Raw genomic sequence first — 19,451 nt, 5'->3', positions numbered from 1 at the left:
AGATGTAGATAACTTAACAAAAAAAAATGACATTTAATACAGTATGAGAAATATATCATAATCCATTATGCAATTTTTTGAAAAGATATGGAAACTATAATTTTATAAAATATCCACTACCTAATTTGACTTGCTATAAAATATAAATGTATTACATTAGTTATTTTTTTAACATTGATAAGGACTTTAATATAAAACGCTATTTATAACACGTTACAAATAGATAGTAGGTGGTTTCTTATATGTATTAGATATGAGACATGAATACACAACAGTTCTGCAGTCTATCATTTGAATGTCTATGGAGAGGTCAGTATATTGTTTGGTAATGTGGTATTTGCATAGCTTAGCAAAATCATTGATTTAAAATCTGGAAGAGTAGGTATCATTACACCAAAACATGAATAAATATATCTTTGAAAGTGCATTTGTCGTTGTGCGTTTCCATTTGTGTGCATTTGGCTGTGAGGTTGTCAGGCGCTAACATATGGAGGGCTCGTCCACAGCCTGGGCGCCTTCTGTCACCGCCTTCACACACTTGGCCATGGTCTGAGAGGCTCTGCTTATAGGGTCTGTAGGTAGAACATATACAGGAACACATTTGGATGATGATAGTATAATAACTTATACAAAACCACTGACTTGTATATAAGTACTTAAAAAACTATACGACCCTTTTATCATCTTAAGATAACAGAATGTATAATTTGTATGTGATAACAGATTTAGTATAGCATAAAAAATGGCTGGTAATGAGTAAAAACAAAGAGTTTTATTTTGGTTCCCAGTACACAGTGCAAATACGTAGTATTTGACAACAAGAAAACAACACAAACTATCAGGTCCTGGTCTCTGCTTAAACTCTCCTTTAATCCAGTTGAGCAGCGAGAACAACCTATTGTTATAATTGAAACAGGCAATCCATGATTCTAAAGAAAAAATGGACAGAAAATTGCTTTAATAATCAGTTGTAATAACTATTCTAATCTGGGTTAATAGTTTGATTTAATTTTAATATGATGATATGTATAGGTTTTAATAATATATTTTAATAAGGACTGGAAGGGCTACAACGGAATATGATGTGTGTCTCTTATCCCAGCCCTTCTCATATCCGTTCTAATATATCTTTAGCTCACAGGGCATGGGGGGTCTCTGCTTCAGGAGCGTCTTTGCATCAGGGGCTCACCGGTCATGTAGAAGTCCTTCACAGTAAGCAGAGGAGGGCTGAAGGGCTCATCAAGGACAGTCTGGTCCCCTCCCTGTGAAACACAAGACAGCCTCAAGTCTCAGAAAGACAATAATGGGACAATTTCAGCATCAAATCTGCCCTGAATCCAAAGCCACAACAATACCTTCTTTATAACGAGGTCATGTTTAACAATGTCACGACTTGTGGGTACAAAAAAACGAAGCCTGACCTTGAACAGCTCGTAGGCTTGCTGGAAATAGTTGGCCTCTTCAATATCGTCATAGCGCACCAGATTTGGGGCACATTCCTCCAATCTGTCCCGTACTTCATCCAGTGTGTCATACGGCAAAGTCACACCGGCCAGCTTAGAGGGACCCAGAGAACACAAGGTGTGAGCAGCACATTCTCACACTCCACCGCCGAATGTCACATAGAAGCCCCGTCCCGTCCGGCCGCGCACCTCGGAGACGGCCCTGATGATGGTCCAGTCCTCGCGGGCCATTCCTGGAGCCGTGACCGCCACCCGGGTCTGCTGGGCGCGGCCCTCGGTGTTCACATAAGTGCTACATTTCTCTGTGTACGCCGCTCCGGGAAGTATAATGTCCGCCATCGGTGCACCGGCGTCGCCATGGTGACCTGGAGCATGATGAAACGGTGTTGCATAGACGCGCTCGCGTGTAAATGTAAATATTCGGTATGGGAGAGCAGATGTATGAATCATCATCACAGCACATACTGTACCAGCCGGTCCGTCTAGGCCTTTGGTCTGCGTGGGACGGTACGTTGGATTGAACGCTAGATTCACTTTGAGCTATAAGTGGTGCATGCATTACTAGGCTGATACAGAGTGGGAGGTAATGACTACAAAGTACGTTACACTGTCGCCATGCCATGAATACACTTTGTTGCAAGTTGACATCTGCTGCTGGTTTGGAAGTATCTACTCTTAAGGAAACATCACGTTGGAAGACTCTTTAAACGGCTGCTGGTGAAACGGCTGCTGGTGAAACCCCTGCGAGGGATGTTTCTCTGTTGCCTTAGAACAATGAACTTTAACAATGTCTTGCCTAGAATCAACCTACCAAACAGACAGACCGATGACACAGTGGGGACACCAATACACCTCGGCCAAGACTCAAAACCGGCTAGGTCGTCGACTGGTTCACTCCACAAAGTGGTACTTATGTCTACCGAAGAGAAACAAAAGCATTGTCTTTGCTCTGGGAACACATAAGTGCTGACCTTGATAAATGATCAGGCTGTCGTCGGCAAGGTCTTGTCGGGTGATACAGCCGGCATCGGCGCCCAGCAGGAACAGAACTTTGGGCGGGTTCTTCCTAATGGACTCCACCCCTGGCTTATACCCAAGATCAAGTGCAGCCACTTGACTCGCAACCCTGCATAGTCGGCAGATACAGAACAGATTCAGCGCCATTAGAGCCCAATGAGCTAAGTGTGACCACAGACAATAAATCTACCGCTGCTAAGACAATGACCTGTGAAGCACGTTGAGAACCTTCCAGCTTCTGTCCACTTCCCTGTTGTTCCGAGCATTCTGGGAAATGGAGGCTACGGCCCCCATCACAGCGGCTCCGTCCTCTCTCTGGAGCACGCTGCTCCCAATGATGACGATCGGACGCTTGGCTTCAGCCAATGCCTGCAGGAACAGGCGGTGAAGACGACGAATGGTACACGTGGCCACAACTACGGTAATCAATGCAAAATAAAAGTGTCTTTGACGTGGTCCAAAGTGACCAAATAAATACGTAAAGACCTTGGAGAAAGGGTGCGTTCCAGCTGCTATTTCCAGAAGGATCTTGGCAGAGTCTCCGAGGTGCTCGTAGGTGTAGGTGAGATCCACCTTTCTTCCAACCAGAGCCACTTGAAGCTCGTTATGAAGCCAACTAAAACACAGAGCCAACTCAGAAATGAATGACGGACATAACCAATGATAAGAAACGTTGAAAAACGAATCCATAAAGATATGATGGTGAAATGAAACACGTGGCGCAGCATTGCTAACGAATTCGCCTGACGTTCGTCTTCCAACGGACGTCCGTTGATTGTCCTTTACCTCTTCCTGATGCGTGCGTTGACCAGAGCGGCCTCATAGCGCGGGTTGGTGCCCACCAGCAGCAGCAGGTCGGCCTCCTCGATGCCTGCGATCCCGGTGTTCAGCAGGTAGTTTGAGCGCAGGTCAGACCTGTTCGAGGTGGACATGATTGTTAGAGGACTGCAGGCCGGCTACCACAACGGCGTCCGGTTCCCCCACGCTACTCACCCGGCTCCCTCCATGGGGAACACCTCCTCGGTGCACAGGGTGTCACTGTTCAGACGGTTCAGCATGTCCTTGAGGGCCACCAGGGCCTCCGCGTCCACCAGTCCCCCCACCACCGCTGCTATCTCACGGCCGTCAGCCGCCTGCAGCTGGTGAATGGGAACATGGGTAGGTGGTATGAATTCACCGTGTGAATATCCATAAAGAGTTAGTAGTAGCCTCATAATCCCAGCGCCGGATTTTGTGCAGAATTATTTTTTTTGACTCTTTTTGAATAAGCGACTATTTGAAACACATTGGGAATCTTTAATAGTAAGGAAAGTAATTGATAGTTAATTTTTTCTAGCATGAACAGGAGCTAGGCACTGTAACTTTAAGCCAATGGGAGCGGCTAATGGAAAACTAATGCTAACCCAGTGAACTCTCGTTTACGCTTATAGATGAATTTGGAGATAAACAACGTTTCTGAATCTGGGTAAGAACGCCAATTTACTGATATCTTGGCGTGGTTTTACGCCAGCAGGTGTGAGTGTGATTAGACATTACAAGCCGTTTGACAATCTGCCTTTTCCTGTGTTTTAGTGACATCACAAGTGGGAGTGGCTGGTAGACTGATCTATCCATCATACACCTAGACCTATGCGGGATAGATCAATACACCAACCTACTCAGTGGACTGTAGCAAATGTTGCTTATCCGACCATCATAAATCTATGTGGCCATCCCCACTTGTTATGTCACTAAAACACAGGAAAGGCAGATTTTCAAATGGCTTGTAATGGCTAATCACTCTCACAACTGGTAGCAAAAAATCACCCCATTAACCTAATAAAAAAGGGGTGTAATATATAATAACAAAATCGAAATTGCATGGTCTGTCGTGCCAATTATGGCTCAGTACAATGCAGACACATTGCGCTTTGTGAGTCGTTTGATTAATGATGGCGGGAGTCTCCTCCCTCTCTATCTCAGTGTCCTTGATGTCCCTGCTGGAGCGTTCATATAAATGTGCAGAATCTCTCACAATCTCAGAAGGTCCTGCTTCAAACTGATTCATCCTGAGATAAAGAGAGTGGCACGCACATAACTCACAGACAACAAACATCTGTGTTGATCGAAGGCTGGTGCGAAGCTTCGTTTAGGTTTCAACCGGCCATTTTGTCCGCGTGAAGCCACCATTTTCGATCGGGTTTCTTTAAGCACCTCGGCACCGTGAGACGCAGCGTGTGCTCAGAACAGAGGAGAGGCAGAGCGGTGTGCAGGCAGAGGAACACCGGGCACATTAATCACCTACCGCTCCTGCCACGCGCGTCAGCACATCCTCCCAGGACGTGGCCACCAGCTGCCCGGACGCACTCCTCACCATTGGCTGAGTCAGCCTCTGGCGCTTCAGGCCGTCGTAGGCGAACCTACGCCCGGGAAGAGGAAAGGAGGCAATGATTGTCTGTTCGGACCGCCGGCGGAGCGCTCCGCGAGGCTGCGTCCTGCGTGCGTGGGTCCTCACCTGGTTTTGTCGGAGATCCACTCCTCGTTGATGTCGTCGTGCAGCCGAGGGAGCACCCTCATCACCTCGCCTTCACGGGTGCTCACCACGATGTTGCTGCCCACGGCGTCCAGGACGTCGATCGACTCCGTGGCTCTGAGCGGATTAAACAGCGATAAAGGGTGGATGGGAGAAGGGGGATAGACACGGGGTGAGGGTGGGTTTGAGTCCCAACCGAAAGGCTTCTGGGTCCTGACCCCATTGTGTCCGTGAAGGCCTCACTGAGCAGGAGGCCTCACCGCTGCAGGCTAAATCAATTCTTCATCTCAAAGAAATGCACCGTAAGACGCTTGGAGTGAAAGGGGCTGCTGAATAAAACAATAGTAACACAGTAAATAGAATAATGATAATAAGTTGGATTTAAAAGCGCCGCTCAAGGTACAATTTGCTCACTGTGTGTAAAGACAAGAACTGGGGGAGGGGAGGAGAGCACACATGCTTAATCCAATGAAACCCCCCAGGTGAGGACAGCACACCACTCCTAGGGGAACAAAAGTAGGCCTTAAAGGTGACATATTATACCACCAGGTGTGTGATTAGCCGTTACAAGCTGTTTTTTGCCTCTTCTTGCATCACAAGTGGGCGTGTCCACCTACATGTATGACGGATAGATGTTAGCTACAGTCCACTGGGTAGGCTGGTAGACTGATCTACCCAGCACACATCTAGGTGGACACGCCCACTTGTGATGTCATAAGAGGCGGATTTTCAAAACGGCTTGCAAGGGCTCATCACAGTCACACCTTTAACGTGCCCCTCTGTGGGCCTCTGAAGGTGGACAGTGGATCAGGGCGCTAGGTTTGGAGCCGATACAAAGGAGTGATGCTAACGTCCTCCACCCACCTGGTCTCCCAGGGCCGGGCGGTGAAGGCGTAGGGCTTGGAGGTCAAGGCCCCCACGGGGCAGAGGTCGATGACGTTTCCCGACAGCTCGGACATGAACATCCGCTCCACGTAGGTGCCGATCTGGAGGTCGTTCCCCCGGCCGGTGGTGCCCAGGTCCTCCACCCCTGCGACCTCGCTGGCGAAGCTTCAGAAGGGGGGAGGAACACGGTCACACATCAGGGTGGGTGTCACAGTAAGGGGGGGTCTCCACACTGTATCAAAGACAACGCCTCTGGGTGCTCAGTTCCCTCTCACTATTTCGGGGATTAATTAAGTCAATTGTGTAATTAATCAACAAACGTCCAACACAATGGAACTTTGACAGTCTCCAAGCGGAAAGAAAGTGTTTATATTTGGGTAACGTTTTGGGACCAGCATGGACTGGTCCTACGGGGCGGCGAGGACGGGGGACTTAAAGACAGTACATGGACAGGTCCTACGGGGCGGCGAGGACGGGGGACTTAAAGACAGTACATGGACTGGTCCTACGGGGCGGCGAGGACGGGGGACTTAAAGACAGTACATGGACAGGTCCTACGGGGCGGCGAGGACGGGGGACTTAAAGACAGTACTCAGCATGGACTGGTCCTATGGGGCGGCGAGGACGGGGGACTTAAAGACAGTACATGGACAGGTCCTACGGGGCGGCGAGGACGGGGGACTTAAAGACAGTACATGGACTGGTCCTACGGGGCGGCGAGGACGGGGGACTTAAAGACAGTACATGGACAGGTCCTATGGGGCGGCGAGGACGGGGGACTTAAAGACAGTACATGGACAGGTCCTATGGGGCGGCGAGGACGGGGGACTTAAAGACAGTACATGGACTGGTCCTACGGGGCGGCGAGGACGGGGGACTTAAAGACAGTACATGGACAGGTCCTACGGGGCGGCGAGGACGGGGGACTTAAAGACAGTACATGGACAGGTCCTACGGGGCGGCGAGGACGGGGGACTTAAAGACAGTACTCAGCATGGACTGGTCCTATGGGGCGGCGAGGACGGGGGACTTAAAGACAGTACTCAGCATGGACTGGTCCTACGGGGCGGCGAGGACGTGGGACTTAAAGACAGTACTTAGCCTGGTGTAGCGTCTTATCCTAGCTATCTCTGTTGTGTGCACGGGATGGGTTAACCTAGCGCCCCCTGTATGTCAACTATGGCACCCTTTGCACTCCTGACCCTCCCTGGAAGGAGGGGTCCCCCACTCTGAAGGAGGGATCCCCCACTCTGAAGGAGGGATCCCCCACTCTCAAGGAGGGATCCCCCACTCTGAAGGAGGGATCCCCCACTCTCAAGGAGGGATCCCCCACTCTGAAGGAGGGATCCCCCACTCTGAAGGAGGGGTCCCCCACTCTGAAGGAGGGATCCACCACTCCCCGTTTCTTCTCAAGATTTCTTCCTTGCTGATTTAAGGGAGTTTTTTCTTGCCCTTGTGGGGCCTGGGTCAGGGGGGTGTCATAAATATTTGGCCTCTAAGCCCTTTGAGACTGTAATGGTGATTATGGGCTATACAAATAAATTTGAATGGAATTATCGATTGTTAGTGCTTGGTACTTGGTTCTATTAACATCCTTACCGTACCGACAGAGATATATTGTTGTTTCTCTTTCTTCTGACAAAGTGTCTGCTAAATGCCCTGAATATAAATTAGCCTTGAGGGGCCTTATGAAGCCAGGGTTCGTATTTGTCAAAGCTCAGTGTTATGAGGGGCGTACCTGCAGGTCACACTCCCCGCCCTGGTCACAGATGGGACAGTCCAACGGGTGGTTGGCCAGGAGGAACTCCATGACTCCCTCTCTGTGGTAATGAAACACACACCTTCTATCTTGTGATCGTAGTGATTGGAATCCGAGTGGATATGAAGGGATTTCCAAACAGTGAGCGGGTGTAAAACAGGTATTGATTACCCTACGGATTCAAAAGGGAGTCTACTTTTAAACAAAGCCAATTTGAGACACCAAGCTTACTAACATTACAACACATCTTAAAGGAAAGGGGGTGACTCCACACCAGGACTACATTGTCCGTTTCCAACAGTACCTTGCCCTTCTGGTTTTGTCAGAGTTAGTGAGAATGTTCCAGCCCTTCATCACAGGCATGGCACATGCTGCCACCGGCTGGAATATAAACACTCCATTACTGAACCTTCCTTCAAAGAGGCCTAGCTCCACCCTGGGAGTCTAGTCAGGTGGTGGGTGGTGTAATGTCCCCACCCCCGTGGATTGGCAGCAGAACACACTGTACCTTGGGCACCCTCTCGATCTCCACCAGACACATCCGGCAGTTCCCGGCCACCGAGAGGCGCTCGTGGTAACAGAAGTGTGGGATCTGGACTCCCAGCTTCTCGCACGCCTGGAATGTGAAGTTCACCCCGCGGGTGAGTGAGGGGGTCAGCGAGATGCGTGGGCTGGTGTTTGGAGGAGGTTAACCTTTGAGGGAGAAGTACCTGCATAACAGTGGTGCCGGGCTCCACGAGGACTGGGCTGCCATCCACAAAGACCTCCACCAGTTTACTGGCCGTCGCTGTGGCTACAGTGCGGACTGCAATGTAAATATAAAATCCTTGTTATATGTCAATTTAATCTGATTCACTGGGTTGTTCTTGACGTTATGGTAAAAAAATAAATACATATGTATATTTGTGAATTAACCGTTGTTTTAGAGTTATTGTTGAGTAAACCACCACACATTATGATAAGGACCACCCGTTCTACTATATGGATTATAAATTATAAGGATCAGATTTATCCCACAGCCGGCAACGAAAGCACGGCAATTATATAATCCTGCCGATAATCCACTGAAGGTATCAGGGAATCACGTGAAAATCCCTGCTAAAAGTACAACCATGTCCTAAACATTGTTACTGCAGTGTTGGTTATTGTAAGGAGTAGATTCAGGCATGTGGCGTGGATGAGGATTACCGTTGTTAGGGACGACCACGCCTCCTCCGGGGCGGGAGACTCCGAGAAGAGTGCGTCTCACCACGGGCCAGCGCAACATTCTGAAGACAGACATCATGTGGCGTTCAATATTGCCAAAACCTATGTCTAACCAAATAACGGCTTACATGCCCTGACAAACTAAGAGTACCGTGATATTAACATACCATAACGCTACACGCTACCGTTATTATCTCGTTCCCAGGCGATCCAATCGCATGAGGGAACGCCTGGAACGGGATAGCCCAGATTAGCGTTATTTGCGAGACAGAGGGCGGGACTTTCAGTTACATTGGTTTAGGATTCGTTGCGTGAGAGAGGGCGGGACTTTCCATATAGGGACATCCGTTTGTTGTTGTCGTTGTAGTCATGCTCCGATCTTTCTCACTCTCAATACTGTTCACTGATGTACACGGCTCATAGGAAACAAGAGACCGGAAGTTACGTTGCGGTAGACCAGGAAAACGCTACCATTCAAGATCCTCTCTCAGCCTCCCATGTTAACGAACAGAACATATCCATCATTGTCTGTTGTTTAGAGCGTTAGGCAATTCATATGTAAATTAAATTAAAAGTATCTATGAAGCTGTGGTAGATCTTCGTAACATAAGTGATAACGCATCGTCACCTCACTGTTAGATAACATAATGTAACATCCAACATGTGATCAGCCACTCACCTAACTGCGTCATAGGTTCATAACAGTACAGTCGGTCTATAATATTCCGCCTACACGCGTTGAGTGGTTATGAAGCAAAGTTGGTGCAATGACAGGTTTCGAATACCTAGATAATAAGAATAAGAAAATATGATCGCGTATTCGTAGTGAGCTGGCTCAATCTGCTTCTTCTTTTTAAATACATGCATAGATTACAAACTTTGTTGGACGCTGACTGTTCACTAAACATTCATTAACGACGTTCAGTAGCTGGTGATTTACCTTGACAGAAATAATCTTCCCCTCCACAGTGCGGTGTGCGTGTTGTCCACGCAGATGGATCTCACTCCCTCTCACTCTCTGCGTCACGAATGAGGCAATACCCTCACATCATCACAGAGTGGGCTGAATGTATCTGTCCTGTCCTTATAGCGATAAACCTCATTATTTTGAACAAACAATTGACAAGGAAATATATTATTAAATTGCAATCTAGCACAGGACGTTTCCTGCTGTCCTTTCCATGTGCTGACGTTTCATAATTGTGTCATATTATTCACTTATGATTTAATGCACACATTTGGACAGGCTTTTTACCAATATATTTATTTTTCCATATTCTGCAGCAATCAAATGTGAGTTCATAAAGTTATAAGTTCACAAGTTACGCATGTTATAGGATTAGTATTTGAAGAGAATCAAATAAAATAAAATAAATGTTTCCCAATGTAATTATTGATTGTCAAAGGCTCTTTATATGTACAGATATAACATAGAACCAATATACACACAGTTCTATCTGTGACAACAGTTAGAATCGACCCCCACACAACCAGGGTGAGGTTCCAAGGCCAGAGAAGGATAACAGGAAATGGCTCCAAAACAAGGCTTGGCACACAGGAAATGCATATTTATTTAAACATCCTAGCACCATCTTTGAGGGGCTATAAACCAAAAACTTCAGCTTGTGAATCTTTTTAAATTAGGTCCTTTTCCTTAATGAGTTTTTTAATAAATGATTTGTAAAAATGATTTGTAGGTTATATTAGTTTGTTCGATATTATTTGAACAAATACGTTGTAATAAACTTAAATACATATTTTATATATATATATATATATATTAATACATATTTCAATAAATCCTTTAGTCATAGAAGTACAGAACTCAAAATAGACATCAGCGGCTACAATAAGTAAAAAAAAAATACAAATTACTGCAGAAGAAAGGACCGACACATCGGTTAATCTGTGTTAGAGTGCCAGACTTGTATAAACCATACTAATTCTATAAGAACTCGAATACATTGAATTCTAAGAGTGGTCTATTTAAAGAGTTAAAGGTACGTCCCATCGGGTGTGTGACCAATCCAGCAAACTGTGAACCTAAAGAAAAAGAGCTTCCTCAACCCTGTCATCACTGTGCGTGTTCTGGGACCTCTGACGTCACCGTGGACGAATCAACGGGCATCTCCGTGAGACTGTGGGGCAGGTCCTCCACCAAGGAGCTTTGGGACGCAGAGATGGAGTTGATCTCCCTGATGGAGTTCTTGGTGATCTCGAGGCAGGCCCTCTTCAGGACGCCCCTCACCTTCTTGTGCAGGAACAGGTAGAGCATGGGGTTGACGCAGCTGTTGAAGAAGGCCAGGCTGGTGGCCAGGGGGAAGCCCATCCTGAGCAGCCCGCTCAGGAGCCCCGACCGCGAGGTGTGGACGAACAGCTCCATCAGACTCAGGGTGTGGAACGGCGCCCAGCACAGGAAGAACGCCAGGATGACCACCGACACCATTTTGGAGAAGCTGGACACGCGCACGGCTCCGTCGGACCGCCGCACCTTCAGCACCAGGAGGAGCCCCGAGGTGCCGATGGCGCTGAAGGGCAGCAGGAAGCCCACCGTGGTGCGGACCGCCACCATGACCACGTGGGTCGACGGCGCCGGGAAGTTGTTGTAGCAGTAGACCTTGTCCTGGAAGTGAGCGACGTCCCTGAACACCAGGGTGGGGGAGCTGAGGGCCGCCGACAGCGCCCACGTGCAGCAGCACACGGCCAGCGGGCAGCGGGCCAGACGCGAGCGCTGGCACCAGGCTGCGTGCGCCAGAGACACGTAGCGGTCCACGCTGAGCAGGGTGAGGAACAGCACGCTGGCGTACATGTTCATGACGGCCACGAAGGAGTTGAGCTTGCACAGAACCCGGCCGTACTCCCAGTGGAAGTCCTTCAGCACGTAGTCGATGGAGAAGGGCAGGAAGAGCACGAACACGAAGTCGGCCACGGCAAGGTTGAGCAGCCACAGGCTGTTCTTAGTCCGCTTGCTCTTACACGCCGTCACCCAGATGACCACGCCGTTGCCGGCCAGCCCCAGCACGAAGGAGATGCTGTAGATCACCACGGAGACGAGGTGCAGCGTCTCCGTCTGGAGGGTCGGGGTCGCGGCGTGGGTCTCCTCCACGTCTCCGTACTCGACCAACTCGACATAGCTGTAGTTCTCGTAGTCCATGGTTGTGGGGGTGAAACCGCGGCCAGTTGTCGCCTGGGGGCAAGAACATCACAATAAGATGGATGGAAGGTGTTTCGCTGTTACCTCACATGACTTCTGTCCCTTCCCTGAAGATCTGAGTTGTTGTGTCTTTGACTCCGTTCCTTTGGCTCCTCACTGTGCATTTTGAACGGGTGTGTCGTAAGCCTGGAACACACCTGTCACTCAACATGCGTGTCAACAATGTGGACATTATATGGGAGCGACCCGGAGGGAAAGCATTACCTTTAACATGCACATGCAGGTGCACGCACGCACACACACACTCACACGAGTGCACACGTGCTAAAACACACTCGTGCACATGCACACACAAACACACAAGCACACAGGAGCAACTATATGTACTTTTCTGGTGGTGTTTCACATGATGCTTTACTCAGTTCTAACGCTATTCCTAAACTTAAGAGCTACCATCTCAAACCTTTAGATCCTAATCATTTCGGTTTGCTTTCATTCAGTCACTTTTGTCCAAAGTGAGAGACCGACAGTGAATTGTTTATTCGGCAGCAGGTTTGGAAGCCATTGGTCAAACATCCCCAAAGGAGACGTTGGGAATCGAACCCTGAGCCTTTCAGCTGGGAGACACACAAAACAATGCTGCCCACAGCGTGTTCTTAATGCAGAGCGATTGGATAACAGCCAGAAAAGTACTTCTCGTTGCAATTACACAACTTAATGTCGTCAGGAAAACTTCCACTACGAATGACCCTGCAGTGCTGATTTTTATAAAGAGGAAATGATAACGCTTACCCACAGTTCCGTGATTTTGTTTTTGGAAAAAAACAGATCAATGCAGATTCAAAGTAGCTGTGTCTTATGTTTTATTATGGGACACAGTGGAAAGAGTAGAAGGACAACTTCGATTCAATTATCAAATGACACACTCATTACTAAACAACACTGCACCCTGCTGCTCAATGACTTTCAAAAACATCTACATACAATTTAAAGTTTTAGAACTGGTGCAAAAGAAAAAAGGAAAAGAAAAAGTTTTTCCCCAAAAAAATTGAGATCTAAGGAATTATTATCTACTTTCTCTCCGTTACTTAATAAAAGTAAAGTTATTTGTAACATAATTATATATTTTAAAAAAACTTAAACTAAAAGAATAGACGTAAAATTCCAGAAACAATTCTAAAAGTGTTTTTTATTGTGCCAGGAAGTAATTTAGCAAAGCTTTGACATCAAATAAAAAAAACAGTAGCACTATATTTACAACGTTTATATTTAACTCTAAAGTGTAGCGGAGGATTGTGCTGCAGGCATTTACACCCTTACAGCCTGTGTGTGTGAACAGTCTGTTCACACACAACAAGGGGGTCAGAAGGGACCAGAAAGCATCTCTTACCGTCCGATCACCCAGCCCTGACCTTCCAAAAGCAAGTGGGACACGCCGAGCCTCTTCTTAGAAGAGCTGAGGGAATTCACAGACAATGAGAGGAGGACTGAAGTCTAGGGAGGATTTTGATTTCCTTAGATCCGCCTCAGTCCCAATGGTGCTGTGTCCACCCCGCTCCTCCGCGTCATTCACAGTTCATCTCTCTCCAACCCACCCAGATCCCGTTAGGTGAAGTGAACTCACAGTCTCGGTGTTGGGACAGCAGGGGTGGACGGCTGGGACTTGGGTTTCACTGTGGGCGCGTCCCGCTGACGCGTCACGTCGCAGCCTATAGAATGACAGGAAAACAGAATCTGGGCACGTTTATCCTACAGCTCAGCCCACCGTCATGGAAATAATGTCTGCATAATAACACAAATACATTATCATGCTTTTATTGCAAAAAATAACTCGTTCGACTTACGTCGTTGGATCGACAAAACATAAAATAAGTAGGACAAAGCAGTCGGGTGAAATGTGTGTGGATCTCCCTGAGCCGTTCATTGGTCCATGCGCGCCGACCCTGATGAAGGCGTGCTCCATACGTGGCTGTTATAATACAGAAGGGCTCTGTTCCTGAATACATTAGAGTTCGTTTTGTTGCTTTATTTATTGTCAGTACTACGTTATAATTTGCTGCTTAGTGAAAATGGTTGTCACATTGCAGCACCCGTCCCATGTTGGGTTAATTAATAGTTTTTTGATATCATTAATAGATGCCAAAGTTCTTCAGAAGATGGTCCAACAGGATTTACATATGGGGTCTAATGGCGTTAATAACTTATTTATCGACAAAACGCATAGAGAATGAGAAAGAAAGAGCTTGATACCTTTCCTCATAGAAAAAAGCGTTATTTCCATAAAGATGTATCTGTTCAATGCATATATAATGTATGTATGTATATATATATATATATATATATATATATATAGCCTACGCATTTATAGCTCGACGATTGTTATTATTTCTTACTACATTTTATTATTTAAATGTAGCCTATATATTTATTTATTTATTTTAAAATATATATATATATAATAACGTAAAGATAACGAAGTCCTATTCATTGTGTGGACCTTGCTTAAAGCACTGCCGCGGAAAAATAAGTTGCGTTAGGAGCATCAGTGTTCTTTTCACGCCCAAACCCCGATGCCTTTGAAACCACCTGGTTGGACTGAGGAGGGGAGGAGGAGGGGAGGAGGAGGAGGACATCTTTGCGCACGTCAAGGCGGAGTCTGCCGTGGGTTTCCAGTGGCTAGCCACCGCCTTCCATCCGACTGCAGAAGCCCGGCGCTCGGAGTCGTGAAGAAGCCTCACTGCACGGCGACTCCCCCGCAACGATGGACCGCAATCTATTTACTGCGTTGATATGTTGATATAAAATATATTTCAGATATCAAATATGAATCATGTATTTGATATTTCTGGCAAATTTGCTCGTGAGCATCCTTTCGCCTTGGCTTCATCCATCACTAGCGTCATTTGGTATGTAACGTCTATCCTAGCCTTATGCATCTTTATTGAATGTTCACCCCAGATATGTGTTACCACATTAGCTTTAATAATTGTTTATCAAAGCTGTCAATGTATTTGGACAACGTTGCATTATGGGAAATGATTCCAGAGAGAATATACCATGTAATATGCTGAGTGCTTCAAGTGGTGGTGCATGGGTGCAGAGGACAGCAAAGCGCTAGACTAGCCTGTAATAAATACTGCATTGCATTTACTAGGATTGCCTCAGTGAGGATCTGCCTCTGCCTTTTTCTGCCTGAAATCATGATAGTCATCTTACGAATAGCCAGCATGCCTTTAAAACCAATACATGTGCCCACCATCACCATGTACATTTTGACAAATTGACGTCGATTATTCGACAGTGGCCACCCTTAACACAGGTGATGGAGGCTTATGGCTGAAGGTCCACCTCCAAATGTCCACGGTAGTTCTCCCAGAACCCGGTGTTCCTGGGAGAAGGCTGCCCTGAGCAGTGAGAGGCTAGCAGGCAGTGCGCTGACGAGAACACGCTACCAACACCCAGCTCACACACGTAGCCCCGAGCCCCGTTCCTCCTCACCCAGGGACACATCTCCCCCCCCCCCCCCGCATCGCGCCCGGCCCGGGGGAGACGGCGGTCTGCCGGGAGCTCCGTGGGCGTGTGTGTGTGTCCTCCATGGATTCGTTGTGTGTTCTCTGCAGTATCACCCGGTGGCGAGGGGGGGTCTGACGGCGACGCAGCGCTGAGAGCGGCGGCGGAGCAACGGGCGACTGCAGCACCCGACAACAGCAGCCGGCGGCTGGAGCGCGTGATCACCTACCCCTCCCGCCTTATCTACTACCTCAACGAGGACTCGGAGAGCACCTACCATGACCTGGACACGCGGCTCAAGGGCCACGCCTCCAACGGACAGGTGAGGGTGTGGGGCGGAGTCTGTGGGGCGGAGGCGGAGCCGGAGGTGGGGAGGCAGGAGGAGGGGAGGGGGAGGAGGAGGGGGGGGGGGGGGGAGTTGTGTTCGCAGGGTGGCTGCGACAAAATGTGCCAACGGCGTGAAACACGGGCGGTCAAGGTAACGAGGAGTCGGGGGTGAATCGCCAACGTGGCGGTTACACACACACACACACACACACACACACACACACACACACACACACACACACACACACACACACACACACGCCCACAGACAGACAGACAGACAGACAGACAGACAGACAGACAGACAGACAGGCAGGCAGACAGACAGACAGACAGACAGACAGACAGACAGACAGACAAGCACACACAGACAGACAAGCACACACACACACACACACACACACACACACACACACACACACACACACACACACACACACACACACACACACACACACACACACACACACACACACAGTGAGAGAAAGAGAGAGAAACTATGCAATATAAAAACTAACAATGTACTGACAGCGGGCAAAGTGCAAAGTCCCATTAATAATGTTCTGTTCTGTTCTGCTTGGGCATTCGGCTCAAAGCGAAACGTGGTGAGTTGTGTTCCCCCAGAGACTCAAGCATCTGTTTCTCCTCGTAGGCCGTGCATCTGGCCCAGGCCAGCTTCCAACTCGAGGCCTTCGGCTCCAGATTCGTCCTGGACCTGACGTTAAACAAGTAAGTGATTCCTTATCTCTCCTCTGAAGTCCTCATTGGCCTTAGCTTTCATTACGTTGTGCGTCCTGTGGGCCTGAGGACAGCGAAGACAGACGGCAACCCAGACCCGCCCCTCCCATCGCATCACACACACACGGTTTCAAGGTCGTATGCACGGCAACGCCAGCGTTCAGCGCGGTTAGCGGTCGCGTGAGGAAGCTGTGTGAGGAGGAATGTGATGGAAGGGTGTCAGAGCTCGGAGTGGCCGGTGGTGGCGGAGTGGCCGCTAGATTATATGTTTTATACGTCCTGTCACTGAGTGGACGCTGAGTCGTCAAAGATGAGCATCGCGGTCTGGTGCCTGATCGGGGATCTTTCATTGATGTCATCGTTGTGATTGACAGACATACGGAAAATCCATATTATGGGAACCGATATTTTGTATGAATTATCATGGCCTGAAAATTGACCTTGGTGGTGCCTTCCTCAGTTCATCGAAGCAGCTGCTCCACCAAAGATGAGGTGTTTGGTTAATATTCGGTTTATATTTAAATTAAACCACAGGAGTTCCCTCCAGTGTTAATCGTGAATGATGCAAGCGCATTCCCCTGGCCTCACTGTTAGCGTGCCTCACACTGGCCATTAAAGATACCCAACCTGTGAATCCTCTGGTCTTGGTTTCTAAGTAACATCTTGCGAACTGCTTGAACCTTCTCCTAACCTGATTCCCAGCAGACCTAGTCTATAATTCTCCGAGACGTGGGTCTGGAGACAGAAGTATTGATCTGCTCTCTGCCTCCGCGCTGGAGGACATCGCTGTGCAGAGGGCGGAATAGTGATAGAACCGTGGCTGAATGGAGGCAGGGACATCAGGGTCCAGCTGTCTCCTTCAGGGAACGTAGGACAGTATGGCCTCCTGCCTCCTTCAAGGACCGTAGGACGGTACAGTCTACTGCCTCCTTCAGGGACCGTAGGACGGTACAGTCTCCTGTCTCCTTCAGGGACCGTAGGACGGTACAGTCTCCTGCCTCCTTCAGGGACCGTAGGACAGTATGGCCTCCTGCCTCCTTCAGGGACAGTAGGACAGTATGGCCTCCTGCCTCCTTCAGGGACCGTAGGACGGTACGGTCTCCTGCCTCCTTCAAGGACCGTAGGACAGTATGGCCTCCTGCCTCCTTCAAGGACCGTAGGAGGGTACTGTCTCCTGCCTCCTTCAGGGACCGTAGGACGGTACGGTCTCCTGCCTCCTTCAAGGACCGTAGGACAGTATGGCCTCCTGCCTCCTTCAAGGACCGTAGGAGGGTACTGTCTCCTGTCTCCTTCAGGGACAGTAGGACAGTATGGCCTCCTGCCTCCTTCAGGGACCGTAGGACGGTATGGTCTCCTGCCTCCTTCAGGGACCGTAGGACGTACGGCCTCCTGCCTCCTTCAAGGACCGTAGGAGGGTACTGTCTCCTGCCTCCTTCAGGGACCGTAGGACGGTACGGTCTCCTGCCTCCTTCAGGGACCGTAGGACGTACGCCCTCCTGCCTCCTTCAGGGACCGTAGGACGGTACTGTCTCCTGTCTCCTTCAGGGACCGTAGGAGGGTACTGTCTCCTGTCTCCTTCAGGGACCGTAGGAGGGTACAGTCTCCTGCGTGTCCTGGAGACGTAGGGAAGTCAGCGCGTGTGAGAGACGCAGCAGAGAGTGAGGGCTGTGCGCCACGGGGGTGATGCGCGATGAGCAGGCTATCATGTTTTTGTGTGCACTCCTCAGAGTGTACAGAGAGTGCAGTCCAGGGAAAGTGTCTAATGACTCGCTGGGACCTGCGTTAGGAGGACGCTTCAAAAGGAACAGGGGGATCAATACGAGAAGGGTCTCTGCCGGATCGATCCCCAGCGCATGCTTTCATTCCCTCACGGGAGGAGGGAGCAGACCTGCACTCTGCTGCGGATCCATCCCGCCCCGCCAGGATCGCCCAACAATACTTTGAACTCTGAACATGCGTTGGAGTCTATCCAGCCCAAAAACCTACATCGTTGTCCCACTGTTTTGCCCGTCTTTCTCTCTCCCTCTCTCTCTCTCTTGCTCTTTCTCTTTTGAAATCTCTCTCTTTTGAAGTCTCTCTCTTTTGAACTCTCTCTCTCGCTCTCTCTCTTTTGAACTCGCTCTCCCTTGCTTTCTCTCGCTCTCTCATGCAATCCCTCTCCCTCTTTTCATCTGTCTTTCTCTCTCTCACATGCACACACACACCTACACCAACACACACCTACACCAACACACACCTACACCAACACACACCTACACCAACACACACCTTCCTCCACACGGATGCTGTAACAACGCGGAGCAGAGGAGAAGCAGGTGCCTCCACATCTCCCACTCACTGCAGCGTCCCCTCCCCGCTCCCCTCCATCAGCCTCCCTCTGCCGCCGTCTGGAACGCCGCTGCCTGCCGCCACTCGGCCCTGCTCTGAGTTTGGGCTCGCTGACATTCGGTGGAAAATGCAGCGTGCAGAGGTTTGAATTGCTCAGCGCTGCACCGTAGCTGCGACAGCGCTGGTCTAAATATAGGCAGGCCTGCAACCTGCCGATGCCTGCTGGTCCAACGGCTCCTTGCTGCACCTGCCCAGGGGCGCCGCGCAGTCGCTACGCCCGCGGTACTCGTAGCGAGTGTCACGACGCATCTCGTCCTACGTGCGAGGCCCTGAATGACATGTCATGTGATTTAAGACAGACATGCCCGGAGCGTCTTCCTTCCAAACGATGGCTGCCTGATTGAGTTTGCAGAGTTTAATAGCATCAGGACCAGGGGGGAGGGGGGGGGGGGGGGGGCTCTGAGAGACAGCCTCTGGAGTGCTTCTCTGCTGGGGGGGGCTCTGAGAGAGAGGCTCTGGAGTGCTTCTCTGCTGGGGGGGGGAGAGAGGGGG

At 49.2% G+C, this 19,451-nt stretch overlaps 3 protein-coding genes across 3 annotated transcripts; 1 reads left to right on the top strand and 2 right to left on the bottom strand.

Annotated features, from left to right (window-relative positions):
- Positions 1-9: 9 nt before the first annotated feature.
- LOC115533475 (NADH-ubiquinone oxidoreductase 75 kDa subunit, mitochondrial) lies at positions 10-9,923 on the bottom strand. The gene is made up of 20 exons (XM_030344023.1): positions 9,783-9,923; positions 8,825-8,904; positions 8,347-8,441; positions 8,145-8,252; positions 7,941-8,017; positions 7,616-7,697; positions 6,921-6,936; positions 6,539-6,632; positions 5,857-6,042; positions 4,975-5,109; positions 4,765-4,879; positions 3,474-3,619; positions 3,267-3,395; positions 2,967-3,096; positions 2,689-2,849; positions 2,435-2,589; positions 1,653-1,828; positions 1,422-1,556; positions 1,190-1,262; positions 10-572 (listed from the first exon to the last, which is right to left on the bottom strand). The coding sequence occupies exons 2-20, from the start codon at positions 8,901-8,903 to the stop codon at positions 481-483; spliced, it is 2,184 nt and encodes a 727-aa protein (XP_030199883.1). The 5' UTR covers position 8,904; positions 9,783-9,923; the 3' UTR covers positions 10-480.
- A 162-nt stretch (positions 9,924-10,085) lies between these two features.
- Positions 10,086-13,664, bottom strand: cmklr2 (chemerin chemokine-like receptor 2). Its single transcript, XM_030344344.1, has 2 exons — positions 13,387-13,664; positions 10,086-12,029 (listed from the first exon to the last, which is right to left on the bottom strand). The coding sequence occupies exon 2, from the start codon at positions 11,994-11,996 to the stop codon at positions 10,917-10,919; it is 1,080 nt and encodes a 359-aa protein (XP_030200204.1). The 5' UTR covers positions 11,997-12,029; positions 13,387-13,664; the 3' UTR covers positions 10,086-10,916.
- Positions 13,665-14,619: 955 nt separating this feature from the next.
- On the top strand, positions 14,620-16,627 carry LOC115533466 (disintegrin and metalloproteinase domain-containing protein 23-like). Its single transcript, XM_030344014.1, has 3 exons — positions 14,620-14,902; positions 15,617-15,828; positions 16,486-16,627. Exons 1-3 carry the CDS (start codon positions 14,827-14,829, stop codon positions 16,564-16,566), a joined length of 369 nt encoding a protein of 122 aa, XP_030199874.1. The 5' UTR covers positions 14,620-14,826; the 3' UTR covers positions 16,567-16,627.
- Positions 16,628-19,451: the final 2,824 nt, after the last annotated feature.

Source organism: Gadus morhua, chromosome 20, assembly GCF_902167405.1.
Source record: "Gadus morhua chromosome 20, gadMor3.0, whole genome shotgun sequence".
Classification (NCBI taxonomy): Eukaryota; Metazoa; Chordata; class Actinopteri; order Gadiformes; family Gadidae; genus Gadus; species Gadus morhua.
The sequence above is the reverse complement of the archived record's forward strand: the minus strand, read 5'-3'. Positions and strand labels throughout refer to the sequence as shown.

What these genes read in the sequence shown, in the direction of transcription:
- LOC115533475 (XM_030344023.1), bottom strand. Translation starts at nt 8,903, where the DNA reads ATGTTGCGCTGGCCCGTGGTGAGACGCACTCTTCTCGGAGTCTCCCGC. An exon ending in TGGATCTCCGACAAAACCAG is followed by an intron (nt 4,880 to 4,974) that starts GTGAGGACCCAC and finishes TCCCGGGCGTAG; the next exon opens with GTTCGCCTACGACGGCCTGA. An exon ending in TCATCAGGGCCGTCTCCGAG is followed by an intron (nt 1,557 to 1,652) that starts GTGCGCGGCCGG and finishes GGTCCCTCTAAG; the next exon opens with CTGGCCGGTGTGACTTTGCC.
- LOC115533466 (XM_030344014.1), top strand. Translation starts at nt 14,827, where the DNA reads ATGTATTTGATATTTCTGGCAAATTTGCTCGTGAGCATCCTTTCGCCT. An exon ending in TCCATCACTAGCGTCATTTG is followed by an intron (nt 14,903 to 15,616) that starts GTATGTAACGTC and finishes TGTTCTCTGCAG; the next exon opens with TATCACCCGGTGGCGAGGGG. An exon ending in GCCACGCCTCCAACGGACAG is followed by an intron (nt 15,829 to 16,485) that starts GTGAGGGTGTGG and finishes TTCTCCTCGTAG; the next exon opens with GCCGTGCATCTGGCCCAGGC.
- cmklr2 (XM_030344344.1), bottom strand. Translation starts at nt 11,996, where the DNA reads ATGGACTACGAGAACTACAGCTATGTCGAGTTGGTCGAGTACGGAGAC.